This window comes from Rhinolophus ferrumequinum, chromosome 3, assembly GCF_004115265.2.
Source record: "Rhinolophus ferrumequinum isolate MPI-CBG mRhiFer1 chromosome 3, mRhiFer1_v1.p, whole genome shotgun sequence".
Classification (NCBI taxonomy): Eukaryota; Metazoa; Chordata; class Mammalia; order Chiroptera; family Rhinolophidae; genus Rhinolophus; species Rhinolophus ferrumequinum.
This window is the reverse complement of record NC_046286.1, coordinates 5770267-5787446: the sequence shown is the minus strand read 5'-3', so window position 1 is coordinate 5787446 and position 17180 is coordinate 5770267. Positions and strand designations below refer to the sequence as shown.

Below are 17180 nucleotides of genomic sequence, written 5' to 3'. Positions count from 1 at the left end.
CAGGTGTTTATCACCCAGGATATAGTAATATTTCACTTATTTGCCTCCTACAGGAGAACGTCAGCTCTACAAGGGCAAGGATTGTTGTGTCTTGCTCACAGCCCTAGCCCTACCAACTAGAAAAAGAATTTACATAGAATAGGTGCTGAATGCATGCATGAATGAATGAATGAATATCTCTCTTACCAGATATGGGCCTGGGGTGGGGGCGTGCGGTGTCATATTCCCCTCTGTGACAGCCCGCCTGGGCTCAACTCCCATGACTCAGATGAGTTTCCGTTTCATCCAAGGCGTCTTCTGCCCAACACTCCCTGCTGCCCCCCCACTCCCGGCTTTCACCCACGTCAGCCTCTGTGCCCACCCACCCTCCCCAAACAGTACGGGTCTTAGGATGGTGGCAGAAGACGTGACTGTACCCTCAAGGTTCCTTACCAAATTTGGGGGTTGTTGTATCTGGAAAAATGAGCCCCTGCTGAGGAGGAAGAAAACAGAGCAGAGAAGGAGGAGGACCGGGAGCAGCAGCCTCCGAATCATGGCCCAGTGGTGGTGGTGGCACTTCTGAGGTCCAGCTAAATACTCCGCAGCCATGTCCCTGCCATGTGAGTAAGGCCTGAAGGGTAGGTAATGACGTGTGACCGCCCAATCCCAGCATGGACAGGAGAGGCTGGCAGTGCGGGGCTGACTCCCAGACCAAAGACACGGAGGAATAAGCAATGGGGAAAAGTGGACGTTCTCGGGGACCACTGTGCGTCCTGGACCAGGTGCCGTGCTCATCTCACTGCCAGCAGAAGAGTCTAGTCTGTGTGCCAGGGCTCCGCAAGATCTGGGCTCAATCCCAGCTTCCTTGCTTACTGGCTGTGTGATCTAGGGCAGGCTTCGTAACTTCTTTGAGTCTCAGCTTCACCATCTGCAAAACGGGGGATAATAATATTACATCACAGGGATGATGCGAAGCTAAAACAACTGGTGTCGTGCTTCACATAGAGTAGACACCCAGGAAATGGAAGTTGTTATCTTTAGAATTAGAAGATCTCAGAGTTAGAGGGATTTGAAAAGATTCTCTCATCCAATCCAATGGTATATTATTATTAATAAACAGCATTATAAACATTTTGTCTCTCAGATGAGGTGATTAAGTCCCAAAGAGGTTGCCATACTTCCCCAAAGTCAGCAAGCTATAAAGTGACACATTAGACTCTAGTTTTCATCTTTGTACTCCCTTCCCCCAGAGACCTTCCATTAGAATTCAATAACTCCATCTCTGTAGAAAATACAGAGTGCCTGGATGTACTTGCGTAGGCCTTTTTGGCAAACACAAGAATTACAAGCCTATGACTCACAGACCATGAATGGGTTGTGGTGTCAGAGTCTTAGGAGTGGGAATGGATGGTAATGCAAAGGGCAGAGCAACGAGAAACATTTTTATATACACTCATCAGGCAGGCCAGGTACTGCTGTGGGAACAAACTACCCAGGACTCGCAGAGACTTCACACAACAGAAGTGGGTTTCCTGCTCACTCAAAGTCTGCTATGGGTCCGGGGACTCTCCTGAACAGCATGTGGTGACTTAGTGATCCAGGCATCTCCCATCCTGCACCACCTGGCCATGGCAAGGAAAGACAATTGTAGAACTCACAGGCTTTCTGCGTACCACGCTGAAGGTGAAATCAACCCCCAAACCCCCATGAGGTCACGTACCAAGATGATAGGAAAAGGTTTATTACTTGAATTACATAACGTTCTAGGGACAGCAGGTAGGTGCAAAGAGATGTGAGTGGCATGAACGAAGGGGCGTGTGTCTTTAACTTTTACTGTGGCTAGATGGGGCCAGGGGGACGTCCCCATGAGCAGGCTGGGGTTTGTGCCGTTTGCACTTCCCAACAGCGCCAAGGGAGGGCGCACGTGCTTTTCTTATTGACTTGCTGATTTGTAGGGCAAAAGGGGAGTGATGGGGGCTTGAAAGCTGTCATCCGCCAATCATCAAACATGGAGTCTTCTTTTGTATCACATCACGCTTGCTCTTCTCTGCTTTGGCCCAGAAGTTGCACCTGTCGCTTCACAAAATCAGAAATATTCACACAACCCAAGCTACCTGCAGGAAGGCAGTCCTTCTAGTGCTGAGGGAGAAGACACGAAGTGGGACTTGCTGAATTCACAGCATTGTGTCTGCCTTGTGTTGAAAAAAAGAAAGGAAAGCTAAAAGGGTGTGGACCTCGCCTTAGAAATAAGGCTTCTGAAAGGATGGACATACATCTTGGTGTGTCTGAAATGTTCCTATAGTCCTGCTGTAATTATTGACAGTGTTCACTTTCTCAAATCGGGGAACTGCATGAAAAAATATGATCTGGGTATAATTCTGATTTCTATTGTAAACGGTTGTCAACATCACAAAATTCAGCGCTATTCAGGTTGACAAAGGTGATACATTATAGAATTGTACATCTGAAACTTATGTAATTGAGACAGGTTAGTTAACATGTTGTTAGGCAGACAGGAAAGATCCCTGGTAAAATAAGCAAAAGCAGCCATAATCTGAAACTCCAGGTTCTGGAATGTCTCCTTCACTCCAGGACAAAGATATGAGAATGCGCCTTGAGGTTAATAAATTATCTATACATCTCTTTTGGCAAAGGAGCAGATCTGATAGATCGGGATGGGTTCCTTAATCCCTTCAGGATGGGCAAACAGGACAAACCTGATAGACGAATTCCATTAGAAGACACCAGTTCCTTTTCCCCAAACAGACAAGGGAAGGTATAAAAGTAAGAATTTTTGCCTCAGTCACTGGGCAACCCGGTCAGGACCCCCTCTCATTCCAAGAGCTACAACTCTTTTTACTTTTAAGAAACTACCCTCTTTTAAAACTCCTCGCCTCTCCTTGCTCTGTTCTTCCATTCTTCGGTTTCCCAGGACACAATCCAGCACAAAGAAAATATTCTACATCATAATGTGATTAAGCAATGTTACCCTGATAAATTTTTAAAAAGTAGATTTATGATATGGGTTTATCAATCTGGAAAATGGCAAATTAAACATGTTTATTAAAAAAGAAAGAAAGAAAGAAACCTTCTGAGAGGGGCTGAGCCTGTGTTTGGGCAGAGATAAGTCTGATATAATGGGAGGAGAAAGATTTGGTGAAATTCAGGTGGCCTGGAGCTTTTGCCTTCTCAGCATCAAGTTTGTTTCTCTAAAATCTCCCAAGTGAGGAACATATGAACATTTGAATATCCAGATGCAGAAAAACTTCACCTCTGAATCTGCATGTTAACTACCATAATGCAACAAACAAACAAAAAGTATTTATCACTATAGCAAGAAAGGGAGATTCTGAAAAGCTGCTCATGTTCCAGAGACAGAGAATCATTCAGGACTTAACTTGGTTACAAGTGACAGAAACCCAACCCAAAGTGGTTAAAGAAAATAGTGAATGTACTGGGTTATGTTACTTAAAAGTCCAGCATTAGAGCTATCTGACTTAAGGCACAGCTTGTTTCAGGGGCTAAAATAAAGGCATTATAATCTGGCTAAATTCTCCTCTGTGTTGCCTTCCTTCTGAGTCCATGTAGTGATAAGATGGCTGCCAATAACCACAGACCTACTTTTTCCCAGGCTCAAGTCCAGTGAGAAAGGATTTCATCTTAGTACAAATCCTGAACTTCACTCTGATTGGACAAATTGGGCCATGTGCCCATGGCCAAACCTATCCCGAAAGCCAGGGCAACAGAACCAACCTCATGGCCACCTACTGAACCAATCTCTGTGTCTAGAGGACTCAGCATTCTGATGTGGATGGAGTCCCACCCAACTTCATGAACTGAGAATGGAAGCGGGGTGGTTCCTTACAGGAAATTCAGGGTTACCAAGAGAAAGGGAGCAATGGATCTTTGGCAGGCAAAATCAGTAAACGTGCCTTAGATAGGGCAAATGGGAATTTTTAGGGGACCACCCACTATGCCTAATTTAAAGCAATGCAAAGTGTCATTAGCACAGCTTTTACTTAGTGTTTTCAGTCTTTATTGGTTTTAAAGTTTTTCAAAGTAAAAGTATTTATAAGACTTTTTATAAGTCACTACCATTCTCAGCTCTCTTCCAAAGCTATTGTGTTTTGAGTGAATTCTACCCATTTAAGGAGAGTCTAGAGTTCCAGAATTGGCTTTGCCTCCACTTGGAAAATTTCCTTCTCTACCAGTCAATGTCCAGTCAGGAAGACAGAAACTACTCTAGGTATTTGAAAGAGAGAGAATTTAATATACGGAAATGGTCACACAGGTGATGGAGAAGCTGAGAAACCAAACAGGATGTCAAGGCAACAGGGAGATTAGCAATAGCAGGAAGACACCGATGCCCCTAGAGCTGGAGAAACAATGTGATGAGGCTGTGTGACTGAAGTCCCTGGGGACTGTAGGGGAGGGGCTGTCCTAAAGGAGACAAGAGGACTGCTGGTGACATCACCTGAAGTGGAAAGCAGAGGCTTGGGAGGAGGGCAATCGCCCCATTTCCTGCCCTCTGATCTTCAGCCGGTCCTAGAAGCCCAGAAGACAAAGGAGCCTGGGAAATGTAGTTCCAGGGATAAAGAGCTGAGTTGGAGGAGGGCAAACAGGGAAATGATTGGCCCACCTTCCTTCCAAACCCTCCAGGCTGGGAGGAGTCAGTGTGCTTCTGTCTTTTCCCCACTTTGTCCCTCCCTCGCTCTCATAAACGGCTTGGCTTCAGGATGCTTTACTTATAGGGGGACTTTAAGGGAAGGAATCACACCTACCACAAAGCTCGTCATTAAGCCTGGGGATAGCATTGATGTCAGTGTTTAGGATGGGAGACATACCACTCTGTGAAACAAACCTCAAACTTTTCCTGTTTTTGTGTGTGTGTTTTTTTTAATCTTCATAAAAATTTTGCCACATTCATCTCCTGCAGAAAAGAAAACCACGACTTGCTCATGGATATAGATATAGGTAGCTGCTCTTCTGAGTACAGTTCTACCATGTTTCCAATAGGGACGCAACTGGACTTTACCGCAAGGCTTGCTGGGAAGTTGAGGGTCATGTGCTCGTCTTCCACCAGCAATTTCCAATGCCATGGTGAAGCCAGAGTACACAGCTCAAGGAAGAGCTGCCAAACAGTACACCATTGGCTCTAGGTCGTGGGATCCAAACTCCCATCGCTAATTAAAATAATAATAAAGGGGTTTGTGGTGGCAACTTGTTCCCACTGTAGGTTCTTCTTTTGTCCTTTGGTACTAGAACCCCAATCTTTAGTTGGGCACATGGACACCCAGATGAAAACTACACTTCCCAGTCTCCCTTGCAGCGAGCTGCAGTCATGTAAATAAGTTCTGCCCAGGGGTAAGAGAAAATAATTTGTGCTGCCTTTGGGTCATGCCATTTCAGGAAGGGTGAGCATTTGCTGTCCTTCTACTCGCTTTCTTCTAACTAGAATATGGACACAGCGGATAGGGTGATGAGCCATCTTCAACGATGTAGAGGAAAAAAACATCCTAGGGCAGAGCTTCCCAACTAGTGTGTCAGAGATATAGATCCCCTCTGCCCTCAGGAAAGCCCCACAGCCCTTCCACTTTCACCCCACCGTGCTATACAGATGTCATGCTTCTATGTTTGCTGCATTGTAAAAAATAAAACAATAATAAATAAAAAAAGTGAAACAATAAAAATAAAAAGGAAGCAGAGCAGCAGATGGCTGAATGAGAAGATGGAAAGCGGTGGGCAGGGGAGCACGGACAACCTCACTCAGCACAGCCTCCACCCAGCCTCCTCCAATGACCAGGTGAAAGACAAAATCGTCCACCTTGCTTAAGCCATCATTAGAGTAGGTTTTTGTTTCTGTAGCTATAAACTTGTATCCTTAAGAACATAGATAGTTTGGATTAGGAAATGACTTTATTGTCTACCCATAAGGAAAGAGTTAAGCAAAATATGGTCCATGTATAATAAAATTAGGCAGTCATTAGTGTCTTTACAAATACTTTGGTGACATGGGGGAAATGATCAAGATAGAACGATACAGGAGAAAAAGCAATATCTAATTTCTGTGTGAGGCAAAGGATCTCTGAGCTGCACTGTGGTTCTGTCAAACGAGGAGTGGTGAATGGGTCCAGGACAGGATGGCCCTCAAGGAAGACTAAATTTGGGGTGAGGTAGAGTCTCAGGGTTCCAGACTGATCCAGGAAGGTGGGTCCAGACATCAGAGCTGTGGCCGGACATCTTTGTCAGGATCTGGCCCAGCGAGGAGGTGGAGTTCCGAGTCCCAACTATGTGGGTGCCCTCTTGGCTGTGGGGATGCCAGAGAAGACCTGCACCCACCCCTATCAAAATTATCCCAGGGAGGCTGACTCCACCCATGCTAAGCCATGGCTAAGCCAATCAGCAATTTCTACCACATTGATTGGTTCAGGAGTGAGCTTGCAGACTAAGTCAGTCTAATCAGAGTCAATCTTGGGGTGTTTGCTAAGAACCTGGGACAGAGATGTTCCCTTTTTCTGGAATGAACAATATGCATGTGTGAGGTGGATTTGTGGTTAAGAGCCTACCTTCTGGAGCAAGACAGCCTGGGTTCAAATCCCAGCCCCATTCCATACTGTGAACCCTTGGGAAGGGTACTGTGAGCCTCAACTCCCTATTTGTAAAATAAGAATAATTATGGTGCCTACTATAATCTTGTAACAATGAGTTAATACAGATTAGAAAGCACTTTGCACAGTGTCTAGGACATAATAAGTGCTCAATAAATGCCACCTGTTTTTATTAGGTGACACCTGGAACTTTTGTGGCTACTAGGAAGAAATCCAGCCTGAGGGCCATGGAGTCAGCCAGACCTGAAGCCTGCCCTGCTTCTGGATTTCTAGTTCTCATCACCAATGAATTCCCTCATCATATAGATCAATTTAAGGTTTTGTTTTCGGTTGGTTTTGGATACTTGCAGCAGAAAATTTCCTCACCAATACCCGCATTGTGTGACCTTCGACAAGTCACGTAGCTCTCTGAGCCTCAGTTTCTATATCCATAAAATGGAACTGATAATATCTGAGAAAGTAGAGACGTCAGTGAACCAAGCCCTTTCCAACCACAGGCATGAGCATTTTTGCGTTTATACGTCACACATATTCTCATAAATACTCTCTCAATGACCTCTACCCTTTTGCTCCCTTGGCAAAGCAATTACATACTCCCTCTCAGTCCTTCCCACATACACCCATCCATAGGCACCTCAAGCTCCCTCTCCAGACACATTCCTCAACCCTCCCCCAACCCACACACACACACGTACACACACGGCCCTCCATCCCAAGACTCACCCTTCCTGGACTCAGCCTTCTCTCACTCACACACACCCCCTCACCCCATTCCCTTCCCTCAATTGTGCCCTGAGGCCACCATGCCTCCAGACAGGCCAAAGCCCATCAGAACCTCTTTCATGCCTCTAGTCTCCCTTTTTACCCACCCCCAAACTGGAATAATCCCTACAAGGTTCCCTCACCCAGGAAGCGCAGACAGAGGCCAGAGCCAGGAAGAGACTTTCATGTTTCAGGAGCTGGATTTTGAGCAAGATGGAGGCTCCCAAGGCCTCTGGCCCCAAGGGAGGGAAGGAAAATGGCAGTGACCAGCCTGTATCCTCCTCTAAATCAAACGGCACCGGCGGGGACACATCTCGTCCTTGGATATGCAACTCAAGCCCCTTTGGCAGGGGCATATTATGTTGGCGGCTCCCTTGGTCTGCAGGAAAAGAGTATGAGAGTTGGGGGTCACCAAGGTGCAGGGGAGAAGAGGGTTAAAGTTCTTGAGGAGAAGAAACAAGAGCACAAGTGATGGAGTAAGACAGACCTGGGATCTGTCAGCCATACAGCTTATAACTTCCTGAGCTTAGGCAAGTCAGTGAGCTTCTTTGTCTCAGTGTGGTCATCTGTTAAATGGGGATAACAATAGTAACCCACCTCTGAGGGTTAGTGTGAGGGTTAAGTGAAATAAGGTAGATCAAGTACCCATAATGAAAAGACCCTCTGGCCACTTCAGCTGGAGAGTCAGACCAGGCAGGGGTCTGGTTGGTTTCTAATGGCACTGGCGCTCCCCAGACAGGGATATGGAGGCCGAGCCCATGCTCCCTAGAAAGATTTGGGCCTGGGGCCAGAGAGAGAAGACAAGCAGGAACAAGACATACTGTGCATTCTGTTCCCTGCATCTCCACCAGCTAATAACAACCACGCTCGGCTGAGCGCTGTTGTTGCCAGGACCACATATTCTTCCCAACAACCTGTTGGGGTGGGTACTTTAGCCCCATTTTACAGATGAGGAAATTAAGGCTCAGAGAACACAAGTGACCTGAAGTCTCAAAGACAGGGGGCAGAAAAGCCAGGATTTACACTCAAGTCCAACTGTAAAGCTGTGGTCCTGCCACTTCAGTGCCCTGCTCCTCTCTGGAAGTGAGGTCACTGTGGCAGGTAGGTGGGGATTGCTAGGGAGAAGGCCTTTCCCCACCTACTTTGCCTCAGTGATGTTAGGGTAGAGATATTCATTCATTCAACAAATATTTGTTGAGAAACTACTCTGTGCAGACACTAAACTGAGGGGTGGGGGGGTCAAATATAAATATGCTGCAATCCTGCTCTTGAAGAGCACCCCCCCAGTGGCAGAGACAGACAGAAGGCATGGCAAATCAGGGAGAGACGTGCTCTGCTGAGAGTATGAGCCAAGGGTGTGGGAATTCTAAAGAGAGAGGGCTTCTCAGAGAGCTTGGCTGGAGTTGTATTGCAGGATGAGTAGAAGTTTGCCAGGTGGAGAAGGCGGAAATGGTTTCCCAAGCACAGGGTAAAAAAGCAGGTGCAGCCAAGTGGGTTTTTTAACCTTCCTTCCCCACCCTACTTGCCAATGGGGCTGCCCCACCCCAGAGCCTCACCTGGGGCAAGCATACTGTGGCTATTTTGGTCTTGGGGGCACAGAAGGCACCACCGTGGTCCAAGTCCATGAGGCAGCAGTCACTGAAGCACTCAGCGTGGTGGGCGCACCCAGCTCCATTCATCTGTGGAGACAATCCAGTCACCAGCTCTCTGGGGGCGGGGGGAGGGATCTTGGTATTGCCAAGGCCCCAGGGCTCCAAGAAGAGGGGCCTGAGACAGTCACCCCCAAGTCCCACCCCCACTGCATGCCACTCCCCGCCCCCCAGCAGCACTCAGAGGAACAGGGGAGGGGAAGAGTGGGGATTTAGTGTTTTCTTCTCTGCCTCTTGTTTCCCAGGGCCCCCTCATTTCTGTGGGTCCCAGAGGGTGACCTGTGCTGGGGGAGCAATACTCCCAGATCACACTTTCAGTAGGGAGTGGGCAGAAAGTGGGGGAGAAGAAAGATAGAAAAGGGAAGAAAGAGTCATTGTGCCTGGAAGTGGGGGGAGATTGGGAGAAACTAGAGCAGGTAGGTTAAGGCAGGGCTGGAGGGCCCAGGGCTGAGACGGTCCCGAGTGGGCGAGTGGGAGCTGGGTGCGGGACGGAGGGGATAGTGCTGGTCATAAGCCCACATTCTTCCACTTCCAGGGCCACCAAGGAACGCATCAAAGCTTCCAGTCTGGGAACTAATCCCCAACGTGGGCTGCTTTCCACCCCCACCGGCCACTTGTCTCTCCGAACCCAACCTGCACCTTCTGGCCAGACTGTGAGGCCTCAGCCACCACCTTCTACTGCAGTGAAAGATTAGAAACGCTCGCTCTTTGGCTCACCTTCGTTGCCCGCCTTTTAACCTGCGGGAACGCAGCCCAGCAGGGGAGCAGGACCCCCGCGAGGAGCAAGAAGGCAGCGGCCATGGGCTTGGGCAGCAGAGGTCCGGCGGGGCTCTGGAGGGGCCCAGGGGATAAACCCCTTCTCTGACACGTGACCCCGCGCCCCGGGGCCCGCCCTCGGCTGGAGGAGGAGGGGGAGGAAGTCCGGGCAAAGCCCTTTTCAGCGCCCCGGGAGGGGATGGAATAAGGAAAGGCGCTCCGGTGAGACCCTGATTCAAGCCTTGAACAGGCTGGATTTTATAGGTTGAAGGGGTCCTGGGGGCCTCCATATATGTTACTTCCAAATAAACACTCAAAACTGTAAAATAAAACTTTACAAATTTTATTGAAAAATTATGCAAAATTTATATGCTGAAATGAAAATGATACCGTGCTAAGGTCTGGCTGCCTGCCGCTTGAAAAAGTTAAAAATCGAGAGACATGGTTGGTGGAAAGAAAAGCAGGTTTATTCAGGATGGCGGATTCCTGTCCAAAGGCCATCTCCCCCTTCCTAGACGTGTCAGAAGGTTTTATAGGTACACAAGAAGAACAAAAGAGGGGGAGTCGGTCAGGAGGGTCGGAGTGCTGATCCTTCCGGGGGTGGGGGTGGGGGGGGTCTGGTCTGTTTTAAGATCACGTTATCTCCGGACTCCCCAGACTCCGCCACTGCAGCCTGGGGCTTTATCTGTAATCTTCAGGTGTCTGGGCACCTGAAGATTAAGAAATCGCTCCTTTCAGGTTAGGATTTTGTTAATTAAATGGATTAACGAGATATGGGTAGCCTTGAGAAAGGGAACAAAACAGAATTCTTCAGTTAATCAGTGAGGGGAGAAACAAAGAGGAAATAGCTGAATATCAGGGCAGATGTAACTGCAAACCAGCTAGGTTTAATTACAGGTGGCTACATAGCGAGCTATGCGGTGAGTCAAACTGTAAACCAGCTAAGTCTAATTACGTTATTGATTTACCGAATTTCACCCTTACAAAAATAGCTTCCTTCTTGATATTCCGACTCTCTCTCTACCCTTGCTGCACCACACTGTCCCATCCCCTAATCTTTTGGATAAACTAGCCCTGACTTCTGGGGCTTCCAGCCCCTCTCCAGGCCCAGTCTCATCATCTGTAAGAACCGGGGTAAGACAAGATGACCTCTTCCAGTCCTAATGAGTCGATTCATTATCTAAGAATTTATTTGTGAATTCTATGCCAGTCAGGGTGTGGGGGACAAAATGGAAGGGAGGAGAGAGCAGAGAGGAAAACTCAGAAGGAAAAAGAGGATAAAGGGTAAAGGGAGGGTGCCTATAGCAATCAGTGGAACTGGGGGCGGTGGGGGTGAGGCAGGCCTTCATCACGTTAACCCTGGATGAAAGTCCTGCCTCACCCCACCCTTGCCTGCTTCTGCATTTAAAAATGTGCTCTTCAGAAAAGATCTGAGGAGCCCTGTCTTGATGGGGTGGTGCTATAGACTGAATTGTGTCCCCCCAATCCATGTTGAAGCCCTACACCCCATGTGATAACATTTGGAGTTGGGGCCTTTGGGAAGTGCTGTCTCTTCTCTCTGCCATGTGAGGACACAGCAAGAAGGCAGCCATCTGCAAGCCAGGAAGAACTCTTGCCGGAACCCGGCCATGCTGACACCCTGCTCTTGGACTTCCAGCTTCCAGAATTGTGAGAAATAAATTGCTGTCATTTAAGTCACCAGTCTATCGTATTTTGTTATAGCAGCTGAGCTGACTAATATAAGGGGGCTTAGGTATTTTCTCTAAGAATAACAGCCCCCACTGTACTCAGAGTGTTTTGTGTCTATTATCTCTATTTGCCCTCCCTGTCTTAGTGTCATTGACGTTAGCTGTCACAGCTGAGAACTCCTGGAATTTCAGTGGTGCAATACCACTTTATTTGCCAAACATGTAAAGTCTGATACGGGACAAGAAACCTTTCGTCCATGCTGTAGCCACATCATATGGAAGACTGGCCTCTGAGGTCATTATGGAAGATGAAAGAGAGACATGGAGGAAGCACACAGACACTTGAATGCCTCAGCCAGGGGTGACACATGCCTCTTCCACTCAGACCATTGGCCAGAACTAGTCACATGACCACAACCTGCTGCAAGGGAGGCTGGGAAATTAAGGGAACTCAGGAATATTTAGTGTATTCTATCATTTCTGCTGCATAACTCTTATCCCTATTTTACAGGTGAAGAACCCGAAGGTTCAAGATAAAATAACTTGCCCAAATAACGCAATTAAGTTGCAGAGCCAGATCTAAACCCAGGGCATTCTAGCTACTGAGCCCAAGCTCTTCCCACTGCCCTACCCTGCCTCGGGAGGTCAAAAGGCATTATCCCCAGTAAAGGGATTCCTGTCGGGGCGGCTGGAAGGCTCAGTTGGTTAGAGCACGAGCTCTCAACAATAAGGTTGCCAGTTCAATTTGCGCATGGGATGCTGAGCCGTGCCCCCTGCAACTAAAGATTGCAAACAGCGATTGGACTTGGAGGTGAGCTGCGCCTTCCACAACTAGATTGAAGGACAACGACTTGGAGCTGATGGGCCCTGCAGAAACACACTGTTCCCCAATATTCCCCAATAAAAAAATTAAAAAAAAAAAAGGACTCCTGTTATCACCATGTCCTCTCCTCCAGTAGTCACAGCCCGAAACTCTTTTCAGACCCGTGTCCTGCTGCTTTGGTCAGCGAGTTACCCATCCATAAAGGTCATTGTGTCTCCCAGCCCCACTGAGAACTTATGAAGAGCCCCCAGGGACTAATAACTTTTTGTATAGAGTAAACACCTTCCCTGAGCTATTTAGCCCAGCCGGTGATATTTGGAAACTACTGTTGATTGCTTTGAAGGGGAAGATTTGAAAGCAGGAGAGTAGCAGCTGTGTATCCAAATTGGCAAGTTGGGCTTCTTGATCTGGGGCCCACGGTCCCCTAGGAAGTTTATTGCAGGCCCTGAGGGGATGGTGGAACCCCTAAAACTCTATGCAAAATATCTTGTGCATGGCTTTAAAAAATGATTTTTGAGAGTGGGCTGTAATTTTCCTCCGAAATGACTCAAGACTGGTTCAGAATCTTTATGTTAAGCCGAGGAAACTGAGCCCAGAGAAGGAAGGGACTTTCCCAAGTGACTCAGCAGAGCCAGACCTACACCTCGGGCTCCTGACTCCAAGTCCTGTGCTCTCTCTCCTGTACCGAGGGCCTGCCTCCCAAATCCAGCTGGGGCTGGACCCAAGCTCAAGTCCGGGACACCTGCACTGTGAGGGGGACGGAGCCAGTGGGGCCAGTAGGGCCATCCCTGAGCCACCTGACCTATGAGCGTGGCCGCAGCTCTGCCTGTTGGTCAGGGCCCAAATCTGACCATCCCAGTCTCGTATGAGGAGAAGGGGGGTCGGTTCAGGGCAGGGCAGCCCCTCACTGGTGGATCTCTGTCTCCCCCACGTCCTCATTCCCTGTCCTTTTGCCTTCCCTCGTCTTACATTCTCCAGTGTCTTTCTTTTTCTTTCCTGCATCTTTCTGGTGGTTTCCATGACAATGTTCTCACTGGTCTATAGCAAAATGAAAAGAATAAGGGTAATGTGATATTTTTGGTTAAAGATAAATGTACTTAATTTAAAGAATGATTCTTTATTCTGAAATTACATCACTCCTGCTTTTTTAGTATTCAATGTGTTTTTATGAAACAATGGCAATAACACAATGGTAGTTTTTTTCAGTTTTCCATGTTATTACTTGGTTGTTATTACTTGGTTGTTTCCATGTTATTACTTGGTTGTTATATATGTTGTTAAAGGGGAAGGGAAATTCTGTCGGTCTGCAAAATTTTTTGCAAGTTTTATCAGTCTGTGACATCCAAAATAAAATTCTGGAGAAGAGTGACCTAGTGGAAATTGTGTTTCTCAATCCACTCCTGAAGGAACTCTAAAGGTAATCTGGGGAGATGATGAACAAGGAGGTGTCTGAGAGTGTTTGAGATGTGGAGACAGCACAGCAAAGTCTTCTTAGAGAAGAGGTCCTCAATGGGAAGTCTTTGGAGGTGAGGAGGTACCGAGGTCCAACGTAAAGTGCCCAAGACAGCCCTGGATGCCAACAGGAGGGCTCTTTGTGAAGCTTGAAGGGGGACTAGGATTTGGTCAAGCAGAGAGTAAAGGCCTCCAAGCAGGGATCCAGAGTGAGCAAAGATGAGAATGCGTAGAGTGCAGGGACAGCATAGCGAGACAGGCTGTCTGCTAGTGGAAGGAAGCAAAGTGGAGTCAGGGCAGTCTGTGCTCCAGGGAACTTGGGGGACCATGAAAGTAACCCCAGCTGAGATGACTCTTCAGTGGACAGCTGGGCCAGTGGTGGCAGTGCTGGAGTCAGGGCAGGAGTACCCCAGACCTAGCCTGGGAGCCATGGGTATGAAGGTGAGGGAGGCCGCCCTGCTCTGTCTGTGAGGAGGGCAGGGGACTCCTGAGAGAGGGAGAGGCCCAGCATGCACTGGGAGAGGTCAACACCTGTCCAGCCTCAGGTGTCTGTCTCTCTCTCTCTCTCTCTCTCTCTCTCTCTCTCTCTCTCTCTCTCTCTCACACACACACACACACACACACACACACACACAGAACCAGGGGCCAGACTCAGAACACACAGCTCTCATTTCTTCCCAGGATAGGCTGAGCCTTGGGGAAGGGGCGGGGGGAGCTGTCAGCTCAGCTGGGGAGAAAGGCCTGAAAGGAGAGGACAGAGCTAACTAACCAGCAGCCTCTTCCAGACCTAGCCAGCCCTCAGACCCTGGGGCTTCCAGCTGGAGGACAGAAGTGGGCGGTCATACCTAGTGGTCATTGCCTCCCACCCAAGGAAATGGAGCTCCAGGCCTTCCTCAGAGGGGTCGTGGAGGGCTCCCTACAACCTCTACGTTAGGTGAAATGCTCATGCAGAAGACAGTGCCCAGAGCGTTCCGTGCGGCTTCGGAGCGTCACAGAGGGATGGCCCACCCTGGCGCCCTGGACACGCTGCCTAAGTGTAGGGTGCATGTACAGAGTCGCTGGCACTAGATCATCAGAATCTTGTCCTGCTCCCACTCAGTGAGTTTCTGAGCCACATTAGTACTCAGTCTCTTTAGCAATGAGGGCCCCTTGTCCATCTCCAGGAGGCATGAGGTAATCACGACTCCTTCATCTGCAAGTGAAAGAAACCCAAGACAAACTAACTTATTTTGAAAATAAAAACCAAAAGGAACAGTACGAGGGCAGTAGCTGTGTGAGGCTGGCTTCCAGGTTCCAGAGATACGCATGCTGACATCAGATGTCTTTTTTCTTGTTTTCAACCTTTGCACAGGCCCTATTCTCTTTCTCTCCAAGAGGAAGACTGCCTCTCTGTGGAGAGTGGGAGGGGGAGGGCAAAGCTCTATACAGCCCCCAGCACCTCCCTTCAGCACCCATAAAGAAAACCCTAGATTGGTCCAAGTTGGGCCAATCACTGTGGCCGGGAGTCCAGGGACTGGTATCAGCAGAACCTCATGGAGCCTGAGCAGAGCAGGTTCCCAAAGGCAGGGGAGCTGAGGGGTTGCTGGTTCCTCAGAAGATGCCAGCAGGCAGAAACACAGGTGTCTAGAATATCCCAAGTTGCAACACACTGGGGATTGCTCTGGATTTGTGAAGGGCTCCCCCAGGGGCAGGAATGAATTACAGATATGTTCCTTTAGCTGCCTCTCATCCCCCTAAAGCCTTAAAAACTATGTTCCATGTTCCATAGACCAGTGGACTTCAATCACTTTTTTTTTTTTACTACAAAAGATATATTTTATACTGGTATTCAGACAACCAGTAGATACTGTTGGCATCCCTCTCAATCGATTGATATCTGTCATGCTTGTTGAATATTTAGAAAATCACCACTGTGTAACTAAAGCTTCACAAAACAATACTTACATTACTATTAATATATGTGATCTGCTCTGACATTTTCTATTCTATTCTAGTTCATCTTTTTAAAATGTTGGTTAGAATCCACCAAATTGATTTCACTGCCCACTTATAGTGTGTCAATTGCTCTACCACTGTACTGAGTCCAACTGGTTTGACTGCCCAACTCACTGTAGATATCTTGGCAGACTGCATTTACCCATCCATCCATCCATCTATCCATCCATCCATCCCAAAAACATTTAGTGACACATACTCTGTGTCAGGCACTTTATCATCAGGGTTCAGTGCAGACAACAGACACTCCTGTACGTATTTTAAGCAGAAAGAGATGAAATCCAGATGACTGGGGACTCACAAAGTCATTAAAAGGTCTGGAGGGGTGGGAATCAGACTGAGCTTCCAGGAATGAAATCCAAAAACCACTGCAGAACTGAGTTGCCGAGGAACCTACTACCTCTGCCACCATCAGGAAGGTGGGAGTCAGGAGGTCATCGCAGCAATTGTTGGCTCCAGGACCCACCTTAGCTGTGAACTCAGGATCAGGAAGCTGCCAGCAAAAATTATTGCCTGTGTCTGTTATATCTGCCCTCGCTATAAAAAGAAAAAAAGAATGCCTCCCACACAAATGCCTCTGCCCCCCTTAAACTCTATTCAGGTTAGGTCTTAGGCAGCACACGTGACCACAAATACCTAAGCCACGTCTGGAACCCTTGGTGCTACAGTCTAGTGTTCAGCTTTCCCACCCTGATGTACAGGAAGGCACACCAGGAGGAGACGGAACAAAACTGAACAAGCCAGCTACAGTAGCCACTACAGGAACAAAATGTCTGGATGTGGCATGGATTACCTGGATGGGATGAAGGGAGGAGGTTTGTACCTCCTGTCTGAAAACCTTTCAATTTTTACAGCTGCAGAACATTTTGAATGCCAACCTATACTTCTTATTTCTGTGCTTCTTTTTCATGTATATTTAACATGTTGGGTTTTTCCTATCACATTTCCAATGGTCAGGGTTCCCGCCCCCTGTGGGAATTTGATGGGGAAGTCCCATGCCCCCAGCCTTCCCCCTTACCAACTGCACTGGGGTTACCTACCCACCCTGGCCCACTCCCTGGAACACGAGCTGCCACTCACCTACTCCTTTGTCACATTCTTCTAGCAACAACTAAGAGAGAATGCGCCCTCTGGCCCATGCCACTGTCAACTTTTGCTGAACGAATGCCCAAGGACCAGGAAGTGCTGATACAGCACTTCCTCTTTTAGTCACTGGTAACTTGTACTTGCTCATCCCCTTCTAGACTTCCATGGTAATCATAGTCTCCCTCCTTAAAAATGGTTGCTTCACAGACAGATGATAAATGCCATTTATGGGAACCAAGGCAAGAGATGGTCCTGGGAAGGACCCGCAGACAGATAAACCCACCTCCCCTTTCTTAGTCCTTTGACGGACCAAACTCGCTCCGTAGCCTGGTACCCATCTCTGTGCTTACCTGCCAGCTCCTATTTAAGAGGTTACAACAAG

General features: G+C 48.0%; 1 protein-coding gene across 1 annotated transcript; it reads right to left on the bottom strand.

Annotated features, from left to right (window-relative positions):
* Positions 1–7631: 7631 nt before the first annotated feature.
* Positions 7632–9799, bottom strand: CLPSL2 (colipase like 2). The gene is made up of 3 exons (XM_033093454.1): positions 9716–9799; positions 8906–9028; positions 7632–7728 (listed from the first exon to the last, which is right to left on the bottom strand). The coding sequence occupies exons 1-3, from the start codon at positions 9797–9799 to the stop codon at positions 7633–7635; spliced, it is 303 nt and encodes a 100-aa protein (XP_032949345.1). The 3' UTR covers position 7632.
* Positions 9800–17180: the final 7381 nt, after the last annotated feature.

What these genes read in the sequence shown, in the direction of transcription:
- CLPSL2 (XM_033093454.1), bottom strand. Translation starts at nt 9,799, where the DNA reads ATGGCCGCTGCCTTCTTGCTCCTCGCGGGGGTCCTGCTCCCCTGCTGG. An exon ending in TTAAAAGGCGGGCAACGAAG is followed by an intron (nt 9,029 to 9,715) that starts GTGAGCCAAAGA and finishes TTGTCTCCACAG; the next exon opens with ATGAATGGAGCTGGGTGCGC. An exon ending in CCACAGTATGCTTGCCCCAG is followed by an intron (nt 7,729 to 8,905) that starts GTGAGGCTCTGG and finishes CTTTTCCTGCAG; the next exon opens with ACCAAGGGAGCCGCCAACAT.